The 22,121-nt window shown below is 39.0% G+C and overlaps 1 protein-coding gene and 1 pseudogene across 1 annotated transcript; both read left to right on the top strand.

The window, feature by feature from the left end:
* The first annotated feature begins 3,193 nt into the window (after positions 1 to 3,193).
* LOC122089625 (putative disease resistance protein At1g59780) lies at positions 3,194 to 5,980 on the top strand. Its single transcript, XM_042659342.1, has 3 exons — positions 3,194 to 4,774; positions 5,150 to 5,342; positions 5,427 to 5,980. The coding sequence occupies exons 1-3, from the start codon at positions 3,194 to 3,196 to the stop codon at positions 5,978 to 5,980; spliced, it is 2,328 nt and encodes a 775-aa protein (XP_042515276.1).
* Positions 5,981 to 12,713: 6,733 nt separating this feature from the next.
* On the top strand, positions 12,714 to 17,702 carry LOC122089624 (annotated as a pseudogene).
* The last annotated feature ends 4,419 nt before the right edge of the window (positions 17,703 to 22,121 follow it).

The following is a 22,121-nucleotide window of genomic DNA, read 5'->3' as shown; positions in this document are numbered from 1 at the left end:
TCAGATATAGGCGGTGTGAAAAGACCACACTGACCTCTACTTAGATGCATTTATGTGCCCTCATTTTGGCTGTGCACTGGTGGTGCAATTGCCTCCCAAGCAGATAGGGTTCTTTTCCCCCTCTCCCAAAATATCACATTCTCTTTCTCATTCTCTAGTAGCTAGTTATCTATAAGATAAGTTGCCAAAAAGAAAAAAAAAAAAAATTTGGGGAAAAACACAAGGCAATGAGGGGGTGCAAATGGGCATTAACAGGGGTGGGGGCACCAGTGAGCGTTCTTTAGCCCCCAAAAATATATAGAGAAAAAAATCCCTGTCGGCCTTGCATAGGCAATGCAAAAAAATCGTTATGTCCTCCCCGTTGTATGTTGAAGATGCTCCTGAATGAACTTTTTTTTTTTGTGAAAAGACTCCAAATTATCTTAAGAAATGAAATTAAAAAAGAAAAAGAGAGGAACGTGAGAGACAAGGGAGAAAATTTAGAAAGATTTTTTTTATTGGTAAAAACAACTCCTAAAATATAGATATTAGAAGAGAAAAAGAGAGGACCGTGAGAGAGGAGAGATTTTTTTTTTCTTTTTGGGTAATAAAAACTCCTAAAATATACATTTTTTTTTTTTTTTTTAGAAAGATATAGGTTACAAGAGAAAAGAGGAACGTGAAAGAAGGGAGGGAGAAAATTTAGAATGAACCTTTCTTTTTTGTAAAAAGAGTCCTAAAAAATAATTTTTATTATTTTTTTATCTTAAGAAAGATGTAAGATTAAAAATGAAAAAGAGAGGAACGTAAGAGACAAGGGAGAAAAATAGAAAGATTTTTTTTATTGGTAAAAACAACTCCTAAAATATAGAAATTAGAAAAGAAAAAGAGAGGAACCTGAGAGAGAGGAGAGAGAGAGATTTTGGAATAAAAAAACTAAGATTTAGCGAATATTTAAAAATTAAAGCATATAAAGGGTACCAATAATATTGGAAAAATAAAAAAGATTGACAAAGAAGATAATGAAAAATATAAGATATTTAAATAAATAAGAAGGATAAAATAGAAATAAAATAAAATAAAATAAATAAAAAGATTAACCACGAAACATGAGTACATACTTTTATATAATAGTATGATATATTAAAACTTTAAAAAAAGACTAGGCACCTGATGAACTAATACAAAATCCTCAATCTCAGATCTAAACTACTAGGTCCACTTCCTTCTTGACTGTCCCCGGCCACCAAATCAAACCTGTAGAACAAGTCCGATAACATTTTAAATTGAGATTTAATAATAGATCGGCTTTGGTTGAAAAAGAGACTCTTATTAATTAAACAGGAAAGAAAGTTCAACTTAGCATCCATCTTTGAAGAACTTTGTATTTACCGAAGAATAAGATGTGTTACCCTGCTTTAATTTGATTGATGAGCTAATGTTTATTTCTCTATTTCACTCGTGAATAAATAAAAAAAAAATAAGGGTAAGACCATCATTGTCTGGTTGAGTGGCCTCTAATAAGTATGGGGCCAGTGAGTGTACGCACAAGGGCATCAACATTCATGAAAACTTTGATTTCATCAACGTAAGAACAACGTGTGAAATGATCATATCGCCCCTATGTGTTGAGTGGTTTCTTTAGGTAAATAGAGAAGGTTGAAATCCTGGACTCCTTTATTGATATTTCCAAAACAACTATGATTTGAATGCAAGGCAATGTTTTCTTGCATTCAAAATGAGATAGCAAGTACTGGAAAACATAGAAATGAAAACAAAACATCTTTCAATTCCTATAAGATGCTTGAAATGTAACAAAAGAATCAATGAAATGAAGCAAGGAATCAACATGAAATATTCCCAGAAGTTATTTAACATTGGGGTAAAAATGGCTTTTAAGAATTGAAAGTTATTTAATGCAGTTCTTAATTATGTGAAACGATAAGAATTACCCTCATAGAAAAAATAAATGTATTATACTAAAAGACAAAAGGATAAGATTATAATCCCATAAAACTTGATTATGATAAGATTTTTCCTTTAATAATAGGATGGCTTCAAATTATTAAATTGAAATTTAATCAACCTTACACTAGGTTTATTCTCCAAAAAGGCATTGAATGATTGAGGTTTGCAGACACTAAAATAAAAAAAATAAAAAATAAAAAACCATAGTTGATCCCAAGAGGATAGCTCACTTGGCAACGTCCAACACCTCACAATTTAGAGGTCATGAATTTAAGCATCCTTTGGGCTAAAAAAAAAAAAACAGACCAACATAGTTGACCCCAACGGGATAGCTCAGCAAGGGACATCCAACACCTCACAGTTAAGAGGTCATGAATTCAAGTATCCTTAGGGCTACCAACATAGTTGACCCCAACGGGGTAGGTCACTGGGCAACGTCCAACACCTCACAATTAAGAAGTCGTGAATTCAAGTATTCTCAGAGCTAACCGAAAAAAAAAAAAAAATTGTTCTTAAAAAAAATAATAAAATAAAAATAAGAGAAGGTATAATCCCATTGACAACCCTACAAAAGGGAACGGGTGTTTTGTCATTTTGAGGGGGGAGGGGCTCTATCCGCGTTCAAGACTTTTGGTCAAATAATAATAATAATAATAATAATAATGGAGAAAAAAAAAAACTACCTGGGTGTTTTGTCATTTTGTGAGAGGATTTCACCTTTGATGAAGGGGCTTTATCCGCTAACAAGACTTTTGGACAAATAATAATAATAATAAAAAAAAAAAAACACAATCTGTTTGCGTATGTCAACATCCACGAAAAGATTGTGTTGCCCTCACCCCATGTACCGAAGATGTCCCTGTGTTATCTCCTAACAGTCTGTGTGCCGGCAGAGTTTCTGCTCAAGCAAGTAACATTCTCTTGTCCGATATTAATTAAACCTTAACTACTTGGGACCACTAAATTAAACATTCTTGATATTCTACTGAATCAAACCAGTAGAAACAAGTTCGATAACTTCCGATTAAGATATAATTATAGGATGGCTTCAATTTAAAATGAGATTCTTAATAAATTCTTAAGAAAGAAAGTTCAACTTGGCATTCACTTTAAAGAACTCTTTCCTTATTGAAAAATAAGAGATGCATTCACCTAATCTGATCTGATTGACTAACTATAACTATTAATTCTCCCTGGTGATCAAAAGAAGAGAAAGGAGAAGAACCAGTAGCAACAACAGCAAAAAATGGCAGAGAGTGTTGTATTCTCTGTTGCACGATATCTTGGTGGCTTGCTAGCGCAGGAAGCAGAAATATTAGGCGGGGTGGCCAATCAAATTGTGAATATCAAAGATGAAATGCTACGGATGCAATGCTTCTTAAAAGATGCAGATGCAAGACAGGATGAAAGCGATCTTGTTGGTAATTGGGTTTCAGAAATCAGAGAGCTTGCTTACGATGTGGAGGATGCCATAGACAGCTATATTCTCAAAGCAAAAGCTGCAAGCTTTTTAAATCCAAAGAAATATATACGACTTCACAAAATTGGGAAGGAGATCGAAATGCTTCAATCCAAGATCCAGGCCATCACTCGTAGTGTATCAACTTATGGATTCATAAGGACTGACCCAGGACAAGGAACAAGCTCTACAAGAGGGATACGACAACAGTTGAGACAATCCTGTCCGCATTATGATGATGGGGATGTTATCGGCATAGAAGACAACATTAATGTATTGATTGCAGAGTTGATCAATAAGGAGGGCCCCCATCTAGTTTCTATTGTTGGGATGGGGGGACTGGGTAAAACTACCCTTGCGATAAAAGTTTACAATCATAATGATGTTAAGCGTCATTTTGATTGTTGTGCTTGGAGTTTTATTTCCCAACAATACCAAGGAAGAGCTATTTTGCAGGAAATCATAAGGAAAGTAGGCAATCAAACAGGAGTTGAGACGCTAAATGATGGAGAGTTGAAGGAGAAGCTTTACAAGCAATTGGAGGATAAGCTGTATCTGTTGGTCCTCGATGACATATGGAGCAAAGAGGCTTGGGATGTTCTAAAACCTGCATTTCCCAAAGGAAAGAAGGGAAGCAAAATAATGCTCACCACTAGAATCAAAGATGTGACTCTTTATGCAGATCCATCAGGCTTTCTCCAGGAATCTAGGTGTTTAACAGAGGAACAGAGTTGGGAACTGTTCTGTAAGAAAGCTTTTCTTTCCAAGAATGTTGCTTCAAGTTCTTCTTCTTTATACCATCTAGAAGAAGAAAAGAAGAAGTTGGGAAGGGACATGGTAAAAAAATGTGGAGGTCTACCTCTAGCAGTTGTTGTATTAGGAGGCTTGCTAGCAACAAAGAAGTCAATTCATGAATGGGAGACGGTGGCTAAAGACATTATCAGGTACCTAAACAAAGTCGAAAAGAATCAAGAACAATATGGTGTTTCATGGATATTGTCTTTAAGCTACCATGATTTACCTTCTTACTTAAAGTCATGCTTTCTCTACTTCAGCCTTTACCCAGAGGATACTGAAGTCCATAAAAAGGAATTGATCCAAATGTGGATAGCTGAAGATTTTGTGCAGCATAATGGACAAGAAACAACAAAGGAGGAAATGGGAGAACAATACTTGCTGGAGCTGATTAATAGGTCAATGGTTCAAGTGGGTGAAAGGAGCTCCCGCGGTAAAGTCAAAACATGCCGCTTGCATGACTTGATGCGAGACTTTTGCTTGTGGAAGGCAAAACAAGAGAATTTCCTTTGTACTTTTGGTGGTGGAAGCTCAACAGGCGATGATTCTTCTTCTTCTTCCACTGCTTCTGGGGTGGCATCAATCTCTAATCATTAAATGCGAAGACATGCCATTCACTTCACTTTTGATAGGTATGTTTCTATGCAACAACCCATGAGAAGCAATACACATCTTCGTGTCTTCTCCTTGTGGAGGCCATCCAATCCAAATGAATCCATAATGACATTGAAGTTTGTTTGCAAGAGATTCAATTTTCTTAGGGTCCTATTGCTTGAAGATGTCAATATTCATAGCTTGCCAAGAGCCATAGGGAACTTAATTCACTTGAGATACTTGAGGTTGATAGGATATTCCGTAATAATGGTTCCACCAACCATTGGTAATTTACGGAACCTAAAATTCCTTACTCTATTTAACATTGATAGATTACCCAACATGCTATGGAAGATGGAACAACTGACTTATTGTTCCTTATGGTGGTATGGTCTTACACAAGATAACAAACCATTGCGAATGGATGGATTGAAGAATCTCTTGAGTCTGAAGCTTGGTTGGGGAAAAAAGCTGCAGCTAGAATTTGCTCTACCAAAATTGGTAAATTTGCGAACATTGGTTTTACATGAAATCGACAGTACTGATTGTAAGTCATTACACCAGTCTTCGATATCCAAAATGGATCATCTCCAATGCTTGAAATTGAGTTTTAATTTGTATGAAAATGTAGTTTCCGATGACTATGACTGGTCACCACTTTCTCACTGTCGTAGCCTATGGAAACTGTATCTATTTGGAGGGCTAAGGAAGTTGCCAAAGTTGGAAGAATTCCCACCAAATCTGAAAAAGCTAAAGTTGAATCCATCTCACTTGAAAGAAGATCCAATTCCAACTTTAAAAACGCTACCAAACTTGGAAAGTTTAACACTGGCAAAAGTATATTTTATTTCTTTGTGGAGGGCTCGTGTTTCATATTATGGTGGCCATGATAAAATCCCAAAATATTACTTCCCCATAGAGGGGTTTGGAAGACTTCAATACCTACGACTATATAAGCTGGAGTTGGAGGAATTGGAAGTGGAGGAGGGAGCATTGCCATGTCTTCTGGAACTACGGATCGAAAGATGCTACATGTTAAGAATGCTTCCTGAAGGATTAAGATTCATCACTGCCCTCAACAAAATGGAGATAATAAGCATGCCAATTACATTCTATGAAAGGGTTCGAGAATATGGGGAGGATTGGCCCAAAATCCAACACATACCCTCCATCATTATGCGATGACCTCTCTTCTGCTGCATATCAAATAAGCAATCGTAGACTGCTGCATGTATATTATATTGTTATGTTTGAAGATTGAACTGCTCCAACAAAATTTGGAGGTGACCTGAATGGGATTTTTTCTGAGGTTTGTAATAGTAACATAGGGCCTGAGCACCCAATTGAACGTGACATGACCTGATGGATCAACCCAACTTGGAGGAGTATATATATGTTATGATGTCTTTTTGTGTAAGCAAGTGATATTTGGGTTTTTCATTCTAAGGTTATTGGGTGAGAGTTTTTTACCGCAAATTTCGGTGTTCTTGAATTTCCATTGTAATATTTCTTCCAATATAGTGAATCATCTACTTCTTCACCCGAAGACGTAGCACACCACATCAGTGTGTGAACCTCATTAAATCTCTGTGTTATCTTGTGCGAATCTGCTCATTTTATTAGTATTTCTTAGTGTTTGTTCTAACACATATCATCATGAAAAATATATATTATTCAAACCTCGTTGTAGGTATGATCGTTGTCACTATAATTGATTTCCAAATCTTTGGGATTTCACGAGTTTGGCAACCAAATAATACTTGTAGGATGCATCTAAGGATCAGACACCTAATGTGGAAAAATGATACATAATGAGGAGGAAGAGGGAGACGTTGGAGAGTTCACCGTTATTCCCCATTCAAACCTCTTTTCAAGGATCATGATCAAGTCATCATAATTGATTCTCAAATCCCAGTAAGCAGAGAAAAAGGTGGTTTCATGAATTTGGCATCCAAATATTTGCAGGATGCATGGTCCCTACTAAGAAGGGTCGCCAACTCCCTGTTGTCCGTCTCAAGACTCTCAACTTCAATCTTGTCGATGCCTTCAAGGGGAAGAGGGTTCACCTACACCAAATCAAACCTATACATATATTCCACCAAAAAAATAAATAAATAAATAAACCTATATGAATTAATTTGATATAAAAATAGGGTTGACATTTAATCAATCTTTAAATTATTTTCTAATAATTAGGCATTGAATGATTGAAGTTGCTACCAAAAGAATAAAATAAAAAGAAGAGAAAATTGCATTGCCACCCCCTGGACTTTTCGAAACACCAAAGACAGCCCCTGAAAATTCAAACAAATTCCAAATCAATCCCTGCCGTTAGCAGACCCTGTTAAGTGATAGAATGTCTGTTAGTTTTTTTTCAAAATGCCCAAAACACCCCCGACTGTTGTGAGTGGACAATATTACCCTCCCTTTCCCTTCTTCTAAACTCACACTATCTCACTCATATGACTAACTACCCAAATGGAGAAGACAAACCTACAACTACCGTGAGCACCGCTCCCCTCCGATGTACGATCATAAGCACCTCTCCCCTCCGGCGACTTGTCCAGCGAAGGTATTTCGTTCAATGGTTAAGTTCTCTTAGGTGAGTTGGAGATATCAGCTCAATTGTTTGAAGAAACTTGAAAGAGGAGCAGCATTACATGGAGTACAATGATGTTAGGTTTTGCTCAAATGGGTATTTTAAAGAGGCGATTGAATTGTCTCAGCAAATGCAGTTTGCAGGTTTGAAACCCGGGGCTGACATGTTAAGAGTCCTTGCTCTTACATATACCCATTTGGGTGCATTACATTTGGGGAAAGGAGTTCATGGTTATGTAACAAAGAACATAGTTTACAGCTCTGAAGAGGGTAATGAAGCCATGGAAACCTCTATCCTGAATATGTATGCAAAATGTGGGAGTATTGTATTGGCTAGAAGGTGCTTTGATCAAATGGTTAACAAAGATGTTGTATCATGGAGTTCAATAATTGAGACCTACGGGATCCATGGACTCGGTTACGAAGCTCTAGAACTTTTTTATCAGATGGAGAGGGAAGGTGTAAAACCAAACAATGTCACCTTTTTAAGTTTGCTCTCTGCTTGTAGCCACTCTGGTTTTGTTACTGAAGGTTGCAGAATTTTTAGCTACATGAGCCAGAGATACTTCATTAAACCTGATATAAATCATTATACTTGCATTGTAGATCTTCTTGGTCGATCCGGGAAGCTCTTAGAAGCCCTAGCTGTAATTGAAAAAATGGTTGTGAAGCCAGATAGTCGGATTTGGGGTGCTCTGCTTGCTGCTTCTAGGGTTTATTCTAATGGCAAAATTGGCGCCTATGCTACGGAGCGGATTTTGGAGTTGGAGCATGATAATGTTGGTTATCATACATTATTCAGCAATGTACATGCCAGTGTTGAGAGCTGGGCTAAAGTTGAAACTGTGATGATGGTACATGTATGAGAAGGATCTGAAGAAACCAAGTTGGAGCTGTACAGAGGCAAGAGGGAAGATTCATGGGTTTGTTGCAGGTGATTTGTCACTTGCTCAAGTTGAAGTTTAGGAGAACATTGGATGATCAAGGACAATAGAAAAGATTGGTTTGAGCAGCTCATTTTGTTTCATGAAGACAAATTCTCAATGTTACATTATCGCGTGATTAGAGAAGAGAATGTATAACCTCCCAAGAAGAACCGGACAAGTCGCCGAAGGGGAGAGGTGCTCACGATCGCACACCGGAGGGGAGAGGTGCTCACGATCGTACGTCGAGCAGAGCGGTGCTCACGGTAGTTGCAGGTTTGTCTTCTCGGTTTGGGTATTTAGTCATCTGAGTGAGATAATGTGAATTTAGAAGAAGGGAAAGGGAGGGTAATATTGTTCGCTCACAACAGCCGGGGGAGTTTTGGGCATTTTGAAAAAAAAAAAAAAACTAACAGACATTCTATCACTTAATAGGGTCTACTAACGACAAGGACTGATTTGGAATTGTTTGAACTTTCAAGGGGTGTCTTTGGTGTTTCAAAAAGTCCAGGGGGTGGCATTGAATAAAGACCAAAATTCAGAGGGTGGCAATGCAATTTTCTCTAAAAAGAATGAAGTTTGCAAACATTGTCGTTGCTACAAGTGTCATAAAAATCGGTGACCATGCCACCTACCAGAGCTATCATCTTCTCGGATAAAAATCCTCGGTTATTATTGATTTTGTAATTCTTGTGTTATTCTACCCATAAAAAAAGACACGTGGCAATGTTGAGCTGCACAGTGGAGATTGGGAGTGAAAAGGTATGTCATCTGGTTTATTAACTCATAAACCGACCACAGTTTTCATCTGGACCGGTTCTTTCTGAACCGACCACAACTTAGGGGTTGGTTTACAAAAAGACCCTTTCTTCTAGGGGTGTCAATTCCAAGCCCGCACCGGTAGGCCCGACCAGGCCCGACCAAGCCCGACACGTTTATGGCCCTACTTAGACCAGCCCGATTAATAAACGTGTCGGTCTTGAACCCGACACATTTATAAATAGGTAGTACATGGTGTAGCCACCTAGCCCGACAGGCGCTTGAGAGCCCGACACATTTATAAATAGGTCTACACGATGTAGCCACCTAGCCCGACGGTCACCCAATCGACCCGACACATTTACAAGCCCAATTTGAACCGACTCCTTTAAGCCCGACCTAACCCGACCCCTTTAATACTATTTTTATTTCATTTATTTTTTAATACTATTGGTATTTAGTCCTAAGGGTATGTGATATGTACGATTGAGATTGTAATAATTGTTATATGAACATTCATCTTTTTTATGCATAGTTTAATTGATTTGAACTTACTAAACTTGGATTATGTAGGCATAGTTTAATTGATTCGAGTTTCGTGGGTTAAAGATCGAGTACTTTAATAATTTAGTTATTTTGCGCATCTTTGGCTTAATTCATTTTAACTATTGGATCTTTTTCTTTGCTATGCCCATCTATGCCTCATTTTTTTTGTATTCCTCTTCAAGCACATTTAATGGAACAATTTTAAAGAGGACCCATTTAAAGACCGTTTAAAGTTAAATAGGTCTATAGCCTGATTAAGGCCCGATTAAGACCCATTTATGGTAGCCCGATTAAAGCCCGAGACCGACCGGCCTGATTATTAACCGTACCATGTCCCCCAAAGCCAGGCCCGTTTACTTAAACGGGCATTCACGGTGCAAAGCTTCCAAGTGCTCAAGCCCGATTAGGCCCGATTGAGACCGGCCCAGCCTGACCGGTTGACACCCCTACTTTCTTCCTCCAATTTGAAGCCAGCCGCCGCTCTGTCCATCTCCTCTCTCCAACCACGCTGCTACCCTTGCTGCACACGACTACCAGGTCACCTTCATCACCACTCACCCAACCGTCTCCCTCACTGAGCCAAGCCTTGTCGCTCGCCTACTGTCGACCTTCCCTCACGCGGTCACTCCAAAGGAGTTCCACATTCTCCCACTCAATCCACCTACCGCCAATTCCAAAGACCCTTTCTTCCTCCAATTTGAAGCTAGCCGCCGCTCTGCCCATCTCCTCTCTCATCTCCTCAATTCCTCTTTTCATTCTGATCATCCCCCTCTCTGCCCTGGTCACCGACGTCACCTTAGCCTCAGCCATCATCCCTGTCACCCACATTCTTCATATCCCTAACTACATCCTTTTCACTTCCTCCACTAAAATGCTCTCTTTGCCAATTTTCTTGCCCTCGTTGGTGTTACTTAGTGATGAAATCAACATCCCCAGTATACAGCCTCTACCCAAAACTTGGTTCCAGCCTCTTCTAGATTAGACTAATCTTTTCACTACCCAGTTCACTGAAAACGGTGAAGCACTCGTGAGATAAGATGGGATTTTGATCAACACATTCAAGTCTCTGGAACCGAAGATAAAGAAGCTGAATGAGGGAAAATTAATAAATGGGCTACCGCCGGTGATATTGGTCGAACCACTGGTACCATGCGAATGCAAAATGGAGCGTAGTGGGTTCCAACCAACAAGTGGATCATCACTAATAGAATGGTCGGATGGGTAGGAGAAGGGTTCAATCGTTTATGTGAGCTTCGGGAGTCGGACGGCAATGTCGAGGGAGCAAATCTAGGAGGTTGGTTAAGGATTGGTGAGGAATGGATGTGGGTTCGTGTGGGTGGTGAAAGACAAGAAGGTGGACAGGGAAGAAGAAGAGGGAGTGGAAGAGGTGGTGGGTCAGGTATTGATGGAGAGAATCGTCAAGGATGGGAAAGGGGTGGTGGTGGTGATTAGGTGGGTCGACCAGGAGGCGATACTGAGTCATGGGGCAGTGGGTGGGTTCGTGAGTCACTGTGGGTGGAACTCGGTAATGGAGGCAGAGAAGAGAAGTCGCGCGAGGTCTTCAGAACATTAGATTCAAATCTGGGGATTGAATCCCCAATCTGTAAACTAACCCCTAAGTCATGGTCGGTTCAGAGAGAACCGGTCTAGATGAGAACCGTGATCGGCTCATGAGTTGATAAACCAAATGAAGCTCATATCTTCTCACTCCCAATCTCCACCGTCAGGCTCAGCACTGCCACGTGTCATTCTCTGCAGGTAAAATAACACAAGAATTGCAAGATCAAGAATAACAAAGAATTTTGATCCCATTTTTCTCTTTAGAAAAAAAAATAAATAGTACACCAATCAGAGGGTGCGGTTCTCTTTAGTTATCAATATGGGATGAAGGGAGTAGATGTTGGTGTAGCCTATGCAACCAAGTGTGTGAGACCTTTTTCTCTAGTTTTCAATTGAAAGGCATTGAGTTATTTGTCCAAAAGCTTGGTTCTAGTACTAGTGTGGAAGCCAATGAGTGCCTATGGGGCATCCCATAAGAGTGGAAATTTTTATTTCATAGGGGGTGAGCGGTCAATTCGTCCTTCCTCCATCTCAAGGCAAGCACCACACAACCTGACAATCTTCTTTTTCCATTGAAATAATGATAGTGGTGAATTTGTGAACAAATTAAACATTCTCAATCCCATAACCTAATTTGTTTGCACTAGGGCTGCAATAGGGTTGGGTGGGCCAGGATTTGAAAACCCCAGCCCAACCTTTAGTCCCTTAAGTAGGCCTAGGCCAGCCCGGCCCTAACTGAGAGCCTGAAAAATCCACTCCTGACCTTCCCTTAGAGCCATGCTAAGCTGACCCTGACTGGCCCTAACCATGAGGAGGGGTAAGGAAGATGTAGGTGAAAATGACATGGTCGGCCGGGCTGCTCAGCCTTTATTGGACTGGGCTGGGCCAGGCCGGGCTCAGATCAAGGCCTCAACCTAGTCCGACCAGACACTGACCTCCCTCAAGGCTAGGGTCTCTCAACCCAAGCCCTATTCGAGCTTAGGTTGGGTTCAGGCCGACGGGCCAAACTTGCAACCCTGGTTCGCTTTCACCTACACCAAATCAAACCTAATATATATATATATATATATATAAAATATATATATATATGTGAATCTATTCGACGACTTGCCTGGGCTCAGCTACAGGACCCAGATTTTCATGAGGGATGCCTTCAACAATTCAAGTTACCAAACATCGTTATTGACCGTCGCAGAAATCGTTGAGCATACCAACTAGCAAAATTGTCCTTTCTCGAGAAGAAAAACAGAAGGAAAGAAAGGCAATTTTCAATCACTCACGAGTCACGACAAACTTAAGTACTGCCTCTTCAGCATTATCCAATGCAAAATCCTAAACCTCAGACCTAAACTATCTGGGAGCTGGGTCCAATAAACCTTCTCATTGTCCACCTAATTAGAACTGTAGAAACAAGTTCGATAACTTCAAATTGAGATTTAATAATAGGGTGGCTTCTGTTCAAAAAAGGATTAGCTAACCATAATTGTTCATTCCCCTTTGGTGATCAAAAAAGAAGCAGCAGCAGCAAAAATATGGCAGCCGGTGTTTTGTCTGGTGTTCTACCAACAATTGCCCGCCTACTAAAGGAGGAAGCAGATTTGTTACATGGGGTAGCCCCGCAGACTGAGAAAATCCAAAATGAAATGACACAGAGGCAATGCTTCTTACAAGATGCAGATGCAAGGCAGGATGAAAGCGCACTTGTTCGTAATTGGGTTTCAGAAATCAAAGACCTTGCATATGATGTGGAGGACGCAATAGAAACCTATATTTTCAAAGCAAAGGATGCAAGTTTCTTCAGTCCAAACAAACTAATACTACTTCACAAAATTGGGACAGATCAAAACACTTCAATCCAAGATCCAGGCCATCAGTCTTAGCGCAGCAACTTATGGCTTCATAAGGAGTGACCAAGGACCAAGATCGAGCTCTATGACTGATCAGATTTGACAACAGTTGAGGTAATCCTGTCCGCACTATCACGATGGGGATCTCATCAGCATACATGACAAAAATATTAAGCTATTGGTTGCAGAGTTGATCAACAAGGACGGACCCCATCTGGTTTCCATTGCTGGGATTTGGGGACTGGGTAAAACTACCCTTGCCAAAATGGTTTACAATAATGATGATATTAAGCATCATTTTGATTGTTTTCCTTCGAGTTTTATTTCCCAACAATACCAAGAAAGAACCATTTTGCAGGAAATCGTAAGGAAAGTTTGCGATCAAACGGGACTTGAGACGTTGAATGATGGAGAGTTGAAATAGAAGCTTTACAAGCTATTGGAAGACAAGTGTTATCTGGTAGTCCTTGACGATATATGGAGCAGAGAGGCTTGGGATGTTCTAAAACCTGCATTTCCCAAAGGAAAGATGGGAAGCAAAATAATGCTCACCACTAGAACCAAAGATGTGGCTGTTTATGCAGATCCATCGGGTTATTTTCACGAACCTGCATGCTTGACAGAGAAACAGAGTTGGGAACTATTTTGTGAGAAAGCATTTCCTTGGAAGAATGTCACTTCAAGTTCTTTCTTCATACCCTCTCGAAGTAGAGAAGAAGGAAAAGCTAGGAAGAGAGATTATCAAAAAAAGTGGTGGTTTACCTTTGCCAATTGTTGTACTTGGAGGCTTGCTTGCAACAAAGAAGTCAATCCATGAATAGGTGATGGCAGCTAAAGACATTGGTAGGTGCCTGAACATAGCCCAAGAGCATCAAAGTCAACATGGAGTCTAATGGATATTTTCTCTAAGCTACAATGATTTACCTTCTTACATAAAGCCATGCTTGCTCTACCTCAGCCTCTACCCAGAGGATACCGAAGTACACAAAAGGGAGTTGATCCAAATGTGGATAGCAGAAGGTTTTGTGCAGCAACATAATAGGCAAGGAACAAACGAGCAAATAGGAGAAGAATACTTAGCTGAGCTGATCAACAGGTCACTGGTTCAAGTGGGAAGAAGAAGCTTCCGTGGGAAAGTTAAAAAATGCCGCTTGCACAACTTGGTGTGCGACTTATGCTTGAGAAAGGCAAAAGAGGAAAAATTCCTTTGTATTTTTGATAGTGAAAGCTCAGCAGGGGATTCTTCTTCTTCTTCCACTTCTGGGGTGGCATCAACCCCTAATGACCATCGAATGCGTAGACATGCCATCCACTTCACTTGTGACAGATATGTTTCTATGGAACAAGCCACAGGAAATTCACATCTCCGCGCCTTCTCATTATGGATGACATTGTATCCACATGAATGCATTGTGACATTAGAGTTTGTTTGCAAGAATTTCATTTTTCTTAGGGTCCTACAGCTTGAGGTCGTCAAAATTGGTAGCTTGCCAATAGCCATAGGGAACTTAATTTACTTGAGACTTGAGGTTGGCAGGGTATTCTTCTGAAATAGAGGTTCCACCAACCATAGGTAACTTACAGAACCTACAATTCCTTGCACTCAAAACCATTAAAAGATTACCAAATGTGCTATGGAAGATGGAACAATTGATCTATTTTTCCTATGGTGGGTTTACTCTTACGCATGATGAAAAACCATTGCGAGTGGATGGACTGAAGAATCTCTCAACTCTGGAGATTCAAGGTGGAAGAGGAAAGTTGATGCTGGAATTTGATCCACAAAAATTGAAAAATCTTCAAAAATTGCATCTATATGACATAAATGTCAATAGTCTTCTTGGTACTGGTACTGATAGCAAGTCATTACAGGATGAGGTTTCGATATCCAAGTTGGATCACCTCTAATGCTTGAAACTGAGATTTTCTTATGATATTAATGTTATTTCCCATGATTATAACTGGTCAACACTTTCTCATTGCCTTAGCCTATGGAAACTGTATCTGATTGGAAAGCTAAGGAAGTTACCAAAGTTGGAAGAATTCCCACCAAATCTAACAAAGCTAAAGTTGAATCTGTCTTTCTTGCAAGAAGATCCATTTCCAACTTTAAGAATGCTACCAAACCTGGAAAGACTAGCTCTGACGGGCATACAGGGCAAGGATGAAATCCACAGATATCATTTCTCAATTAAAGGGTTTGGAGGACTTGAATACTTAAAACTTCATAGGCTATTGTTGGAGGAATTGGAAGTGGAGAAGGGAGCACTGCCATGTCTTGTGCGACTACAGATCAATGATTGCCTAAAATTAAGAATGCTTCCTGAAGGATTAAGATCCATCACTGCCCTCAAAGAATTGGAGGTGATAGACAAGCGAAATGAATTCAACAAAAGGCTTAAAAAAGATGGGGACGATTGGCACAAAATCCAACACATACCCTCCATCATTCTACGACAACATTAGAGGTACATGTCTCTTTACATGTCTATCTATCTATATATATATGTGTGTGTGTGTGTGTGTGTGTGTGTGTGTGTGTTTTATTTGAGTCTCTCTCTACATATCTGTTTACTATGAATACTAATAATAGTCATTCATTCCATGAGACAACTATTCCCTCTAGAGCATATCTATCTTTGTATTGATCATTATATAAAGAATGTCTACAACAATATTAAGCCTCATTGAGAGTAGTACTTTGTCTACTAAGAATAAGATGGCAGCTAATTTTATGTCATAATCCACCCACCCTCACAATGGCTCCTTTGAGAATAAATAAGTTTGGGAGTTTATTTGGAAGTTAAATATTCATCTTCAATTTTAGGATTTTGTAGAAAGTTTTACTTGGTGGGTACATAGTAAATGCAAGTTATCTTGGTTTATCAATATGGACCCTTCTTGTGTTTTTCGTTCAATTGATAGTGAAATTGATTGGCATTTGTTTATTTCTTGCTTTTTTTACTAAAAGAATTTAAGCTGCAGAACCTCTGGGGTTGCGTTCTGAGTACCTCCAAGATCAAACAATCTAAAATTGGTTCTTTTATTTTTCAATAGCTCTTCTATTACTGAGAAACAACCCAGTGCACGAGGCTCCCGCTACTGCAAGGTCTGGGAGGGGCAAGTGTACGCAGCCTTACCCCCTGCTTCGCAGAAGACGCTCTTTCCAAGTTTTGAGCCTGTGACCAACATGTTGCAGTGGTGCAACTTAACCGTTGTGCCAGAGGCTCGCCCACTAATAACTCTTCTATTACTAAATATGATAAATATATATATATATATATATTTCAGTGGCATATATAACTTTTTATTTTGTTTGGACTGCTCATGAAACTTCTATTTTCAACCATGTATCTCCCAATCTATTTGTCATTATGGCCAACATTTTACCGGGGGAAAAAAAAATTATGGCCAACATTAATCGATGGATCCATAATATAAACATCTACAACTTTCATCCTCCAACATCAATAGTATCATCACATCTTCCCTATCTATCTCTTGATGATTATTTGCAGCTATCCACTACTGATCATCCGAAAATTATTTATTTATTACAGGAGTCATGATCATAAAACTCAAAAAGCTGGTTGGGCTTATGTAATCTTGTTTCACAAACAATTTGCTGTATTGGCATCCATGGATTTTGGATTTGCAGGATGTCCATAGGAAGCAGAAGAAAGGGGAGGCAGCAAGGATTACAAGAAGCAATGTCATTGGGATGCTTAACCGTCGACATCTGGATTCATTGCCAGGAGTTGATATACTGAGTAGAACAGTACACCACTTTTAAATGGTCATGGGAACCATTTTCTTTACTATTGGATATTAACACTTTAAGTCCTTTTTTCTGTAGTTGTATTTTAAGTAGAATAGAAATTAGATCTCAGTAGCTCACAGATTGGCTAATAAGCCAGATCTGAAAAACACAGGGTGAGCATATTGTGGACTTGAATTCTGATATTTTTCCTTCATAACTTATATTTATTTTCTCATAAAAAATCAGCGGTCATTTAAAATCTATTGACCAAATGCAGCTTTTGGCAAAAAAAATCACTCAAATTTGCTAATTGAGAGAAACATTTGAGAGCAAAGCAATTGCTAAATTATAGTAGGCTTAGTGCTAATCACACTAACTTTCATCTACCCACACAAAAACAAAGAGATATTTATACAGCATAGAGGATTGTCAACCCCTAATTCTCCAATGAGCATATGGTAATTTGGAAACAAATATATGGGCAGGAAATGACATACAGACAATGGTTACCACACCACCCATGTGGGTTATTTCAATTTTCAAATTGAAGCCCTCACATTTCAATCTCTTGCTGTGCTTCTCTAGCCTCTTTGTTGGATCAACAGTTGCAGACTGGAACATCTTGGACCAGAGGATATGGAATAACAACAAACGTATACCCTTAAGAATTACTGTGATAGGCATGGAGAATATATGTAGAGCTCCACAACATTCACAGATTCGAAATCATCCCTGAAGAATGCACTGACTACATCGGCAAGTACATGCGCTCCACTCAGTACAAGCTGAAGCTGGACTCCGAGGTGGCCCTTCAGGAGTGCACCATCTATCTTAACAACACCTTCACCTTGATGAGTGATGCAAGGAAACCAAGGATGCATGGACTTTCGACGGAGCTGCTAATCTCTTCTTAATATCTTCCACATTTCCCTTAATTCCCCTTATCACATATTCACATCCAACTTCTCAGGTTTATCACAGTAGATCATCTCATCACTCAGGAATGCAAGTAGTTTATTTTTCCTTCTTGACCATGGGTCATGGAGAACCAAGGGTCTCAGGCCTTCTAAATGACATATTTCTAGATATCCATCTATCTAAATATACACCCTATAATTCCCTATAATTAATCATTACCGTTAGTGACGAAGGTGATGAGAATAATTTTTTTTTTTTTTTGGTGGGGGGGGGGAACATAATAATGAATTCATGAGATAGATATTTTCCATATATCCAATAATTCCCTAATAATTAATCATTTGATAGAGAATTAGGGTTTGATTCCAGAGAGGGAGCCTGAGAAACGGCTACCACATCCAAGGAAGGTAGTAGGCGCGCAAATTACCCAATCCTAACAGGGGGAGGTAGTGACAATAAATAACAATACCGGGCTCTTCGAGTCTGGTAATTGGAATGAGTACAATCTAAATCCCTTAACGAGGATCCATTGGAGGGCAAGTATGGTGCCAGCAGCCGCGGTAATTCCAGCTCCAATAGCGTATATTTAAGTTGTTGCAGTTAAAAAGCTCATAGTTGGACTTTGGGATGGGTGCTAGTGACTTGGATATTCCTTTTTGGATTCAGAGGTGAGAAGTTTAACCTAACCTCCTTCAAAGAATGAGTGGGTGAGAGGAAGGCGCCAGCTCTTGAACACACATTGAAACTCTTCAATGAGATAAAAGGGAAAGGAGTGAATTAAGATCTTTCTGGTTTCTTCAAGGGGAGACCAAAGATCAAAGGGTGTTTTAGGTGTAGAGTTAGTCAGATTCCTATTCAGTATAAGGCTAAATAAAATTCAGAGCAAAGGAGCATGGAATGAACCATGTCCAACAAAGTTCTCTTCTTCAATTCAGGGGACCCATAATGCCGGAGACTGAACTGTTAGCAGATTCAAGTAGGAAAATAAAATGAAGTTTGTGTTAGACCCATCAAGCAAACATAGTTGTAAGTTTGTAACTTGGAAATGGGATCACTAACTATCACTCTTCCACCAGTAACAATTCCAATTGATCTGATCATGATATTTATTGACCTAGAAAAAAGCTTGTGATAAAGTTCCTAGAGATTTAAACAAGCATGTTCTGATAAAGATAGAGGGGGGTCGAGTAAATATGTGGATATAATTAAGGACGTGTATAAGGGCATGGGGACTGAGATTTGTGGGAGGTCAAGGCAAGGAATTCCCAATTACGATTGGGTTACATCAAGGATCGGCCTAATGAAATTCTCAATTACGATCGGGTTACATCAAGGATCGGCCTTAGGCCCCTATTTCTTTGCACTTATCATGGATGAGTTAACCAAGAGCATACAAGACGAGGTCCCCTAATGTATGCTCTTCGCAGATAACATCTTTTTAGTGGATGAGACTAAAGCGGGGATTAACACTAACTCGGAGCTATGGAGATCAAAATTAGAAACAAAAGGTTTTAAGATTAGTAGATCGAAGATGGAGTATGTGAAGTGTAACTTTAGTCACTTTATGATGCATAACGAAATGGTGAAAAAGATTACTATTTTAGATATTCAGGGTCTACTATAAATAAAGAAGGTGACATAAAGGAAGATATCTCACAGAGAATTAAGTGGGATGGATGAAGTGGAGAGGTGCGTCCGTAGTCTTACGTGACTGGCGTACCTCTCTAAAGCTCAAGAGAAAATTCTATAGGACTATTGTGCGTCCAGCTATGATGTATGTAGCGGAATCTTAGCAATCAAGAAGAGTCATAATGAGAAGCTACATGTGGCCGAGATGAGGATGTTAAGATGGATGTGCAGTAAAACTAAGAAGGATAAAGTATGGAATGAGCATATTAGAGTTGTTTTGGGAGTTGCCCCGTTCAACAACAAGCTCCGTGAAACTTGTTTGAAGTGACATGGTCATGTTCAAAGGAGGCTTGAGGAAGCCCCAGTAAATAGGAGTGATCGGATTCAGATTAAAGGAGCCAAAAGAGCTAGAGGCCGGCCTAAAATAACTATAGATGAAGTGGTGAGAATGATATGCATAGTCTCAGCCTTGTCCCAAGTATGACCTTGGATAGAACCTATTGGAGGGCAAGGATCCATCCAGCCGACCCAACTTAGCTGAAATTTTCCTATCTACTAGGTTGTTCCTCTTTCCTCTTATTCCCATCTTCTTTCTTTTCTCATCTTTCACCTTCCATTTCTCCCTCCAACCTCTTATGTCTAAACTTTTTCTATTTTGTTTTGTATAGATCCATGTAGCTGACCCCATTAAGTTAGGATAAGGCTGAGTTTGTTGTTTTTGTTGTACAAATTGGAAGCCCTAGCGGTTTATCACCCTGCTCTGGACACAATAATTAGTTATCCTAAAGTGTTCACCTCTTAAAGGATTTATAAGTTGTAACCACTCATTGAGCCACACCTAAGTAGGAAGGTAATGTCAATTAAGTCCTCAATATAACAGGAACAACCGATTTTCAATATATCAATGTTGAACTCGCACCACCACTGAATGGGGATGAATTAGTGACTACAGAGCCTCGAAAAATTCTTTCAAAAGCGAGAACAACAATACTTTGTGGTGTCGAGTCTTCCACACATTCACAGAACCACTCATAATATCCACACCACGATCCACAACACAAGCAAAACACAAGACAAACCAAACCACAGAGCACAACAAGAATATATGTTGTTTGCTAGTGTGGCTACGTCCACAATTCAAATGACTCCTTGGGCTACAACCTATATCCAAACTAAGTATAATGCATAATACAACATTTAGTGGCACCTACCGCAAGGAGCACCAACCCCAATTTATGTGGCACCCACCACAAAGGAGCACCAACCCTCTATTTATGTAGCACCTACTACAAAGAAGTACCTAACCCTCTATCAAGCACCCACTTAATAGGTTACAATAATATAGTCAAATGGCATATGCAAATGCCCACAATATGCTTAGGCTACGTTTGGTAATGTTTTTTGTTCTAGGAACTTTGTTCTTTGGCAGAACCATCTTTTTTCATTATTATTTTGAAATTGTTTTCTTTACTTAGTTGTCAACGCGTCGCCTAGGCGCCACCTCGGCGTTCAAGCGGTTTGCTTGGGTCCTAGGCGACTATCGCCTTATTGCACTGCATGTTGCCTTATATTTTTGGACTTATTTATGTCAAATATTAAGTAAATGTTTTTATATTTATTATTTTATTTACTTAAGATATTATTTATAAATAATACCCCGTTATTTGAATCCAATAAAAATCGTTTAAAAATCAAAATCTAAAATGATAGTCAAACCCCCAGTCCAAGAACAAACACTTGATTTTTTGTTGTTTTCAACTTTCAAATGTTGGGTTTTTCTCAATTCTGAAAATTTTATAAATCTTATCATGGTAAAACATTGCTAAAAATCAAAGCCTGGTAAAATAATCTTTTGTTTGGATGTCTTTAAAATTATTTTCATTCAGATAATTTTAACAATATTCACGCACTTTAAAATAAGTTTGACCGGAACATAACTTTGTCATTACAACTCAAATTTAAGTAATCTTAGATTTGTTAGAAAGTTGGTTTTGTGCTATACCTAATACAAAAAGTCTCATGTAAAAATAAAATCATTTTACCATTAAAACTTATTATAGAACAAGAGCATTTCTCTAAATATTGACTTTTTATGACTTAATGTTAATCTTTGATCATTTGATGTGGCATAATGTTGATTTTTGATGACTTGACGTGGCTTAATGTCGATTTATTATGATACAAGGTATATCTGTATATGTCGCATACTAAATAACGTTAGAAAATAGTAAAAATAAAAAATAACACTTAGTCGCTTTGTTCTCCTCAAGGCGCGCGCCTTGTCACCTAAGCACTTAGGCAATCCTCCAATGCCTTGGTTCGCCTTGGCGCCTTGCCAACTATAGTTCTTTTGCTCTACCTTAGCATTTGGTAAACCTATTCCAGAACCGGTTCCAGAACAGAAAAAGAACAGCAATGACGTTTGGTAAAACCTGTTCCAAAACAATTTCTTGACACTATTACCAATAATTACAGAAATGACATTACCATCATAATTAACCCAAATAATTACGTAAATGTCATTACCACCCAAGCGGCCATAACCAAAAATTATGAAAATTCCATTACCGTTCCACTCTCCTCAAACAATTATGAAAAAGTTTCACTGGGCAGAAGGAACTGGAGATGCAATACAAGACGAACAAAATAGTAGCATAACATCCGCAGAAATGCGAGGCCATGCAAGAAAAGTTTACCGAAAAACTGGAGCAAGTGCATACAGCATACCAGAAAATGGCTAAAAGGTTCCAAATGATTTTTTTTTTTTTTTGGGGGGGGGGGGGGGG

Source organism: Macadamia integrifolia, chromosome 9 (assembly GCF_013358625.1).
Source record: "Macadamia integrifolia cultivar HAES 741 chromosome 9, SCU_Mint_v3, whole genome shotgun sequence".
In the NCBI taxonomy this organism is placed as follows: domain Eukaryota; kingdom Viridiplantae; phylum Streptophyta; class Magnoliopsida; order Proteales; family Proteaceae; genus Macadamia; species Macadamia integrifolia.
This window is presented reverse-complemented; position numbering and strand designations above follow the sequence as displayed.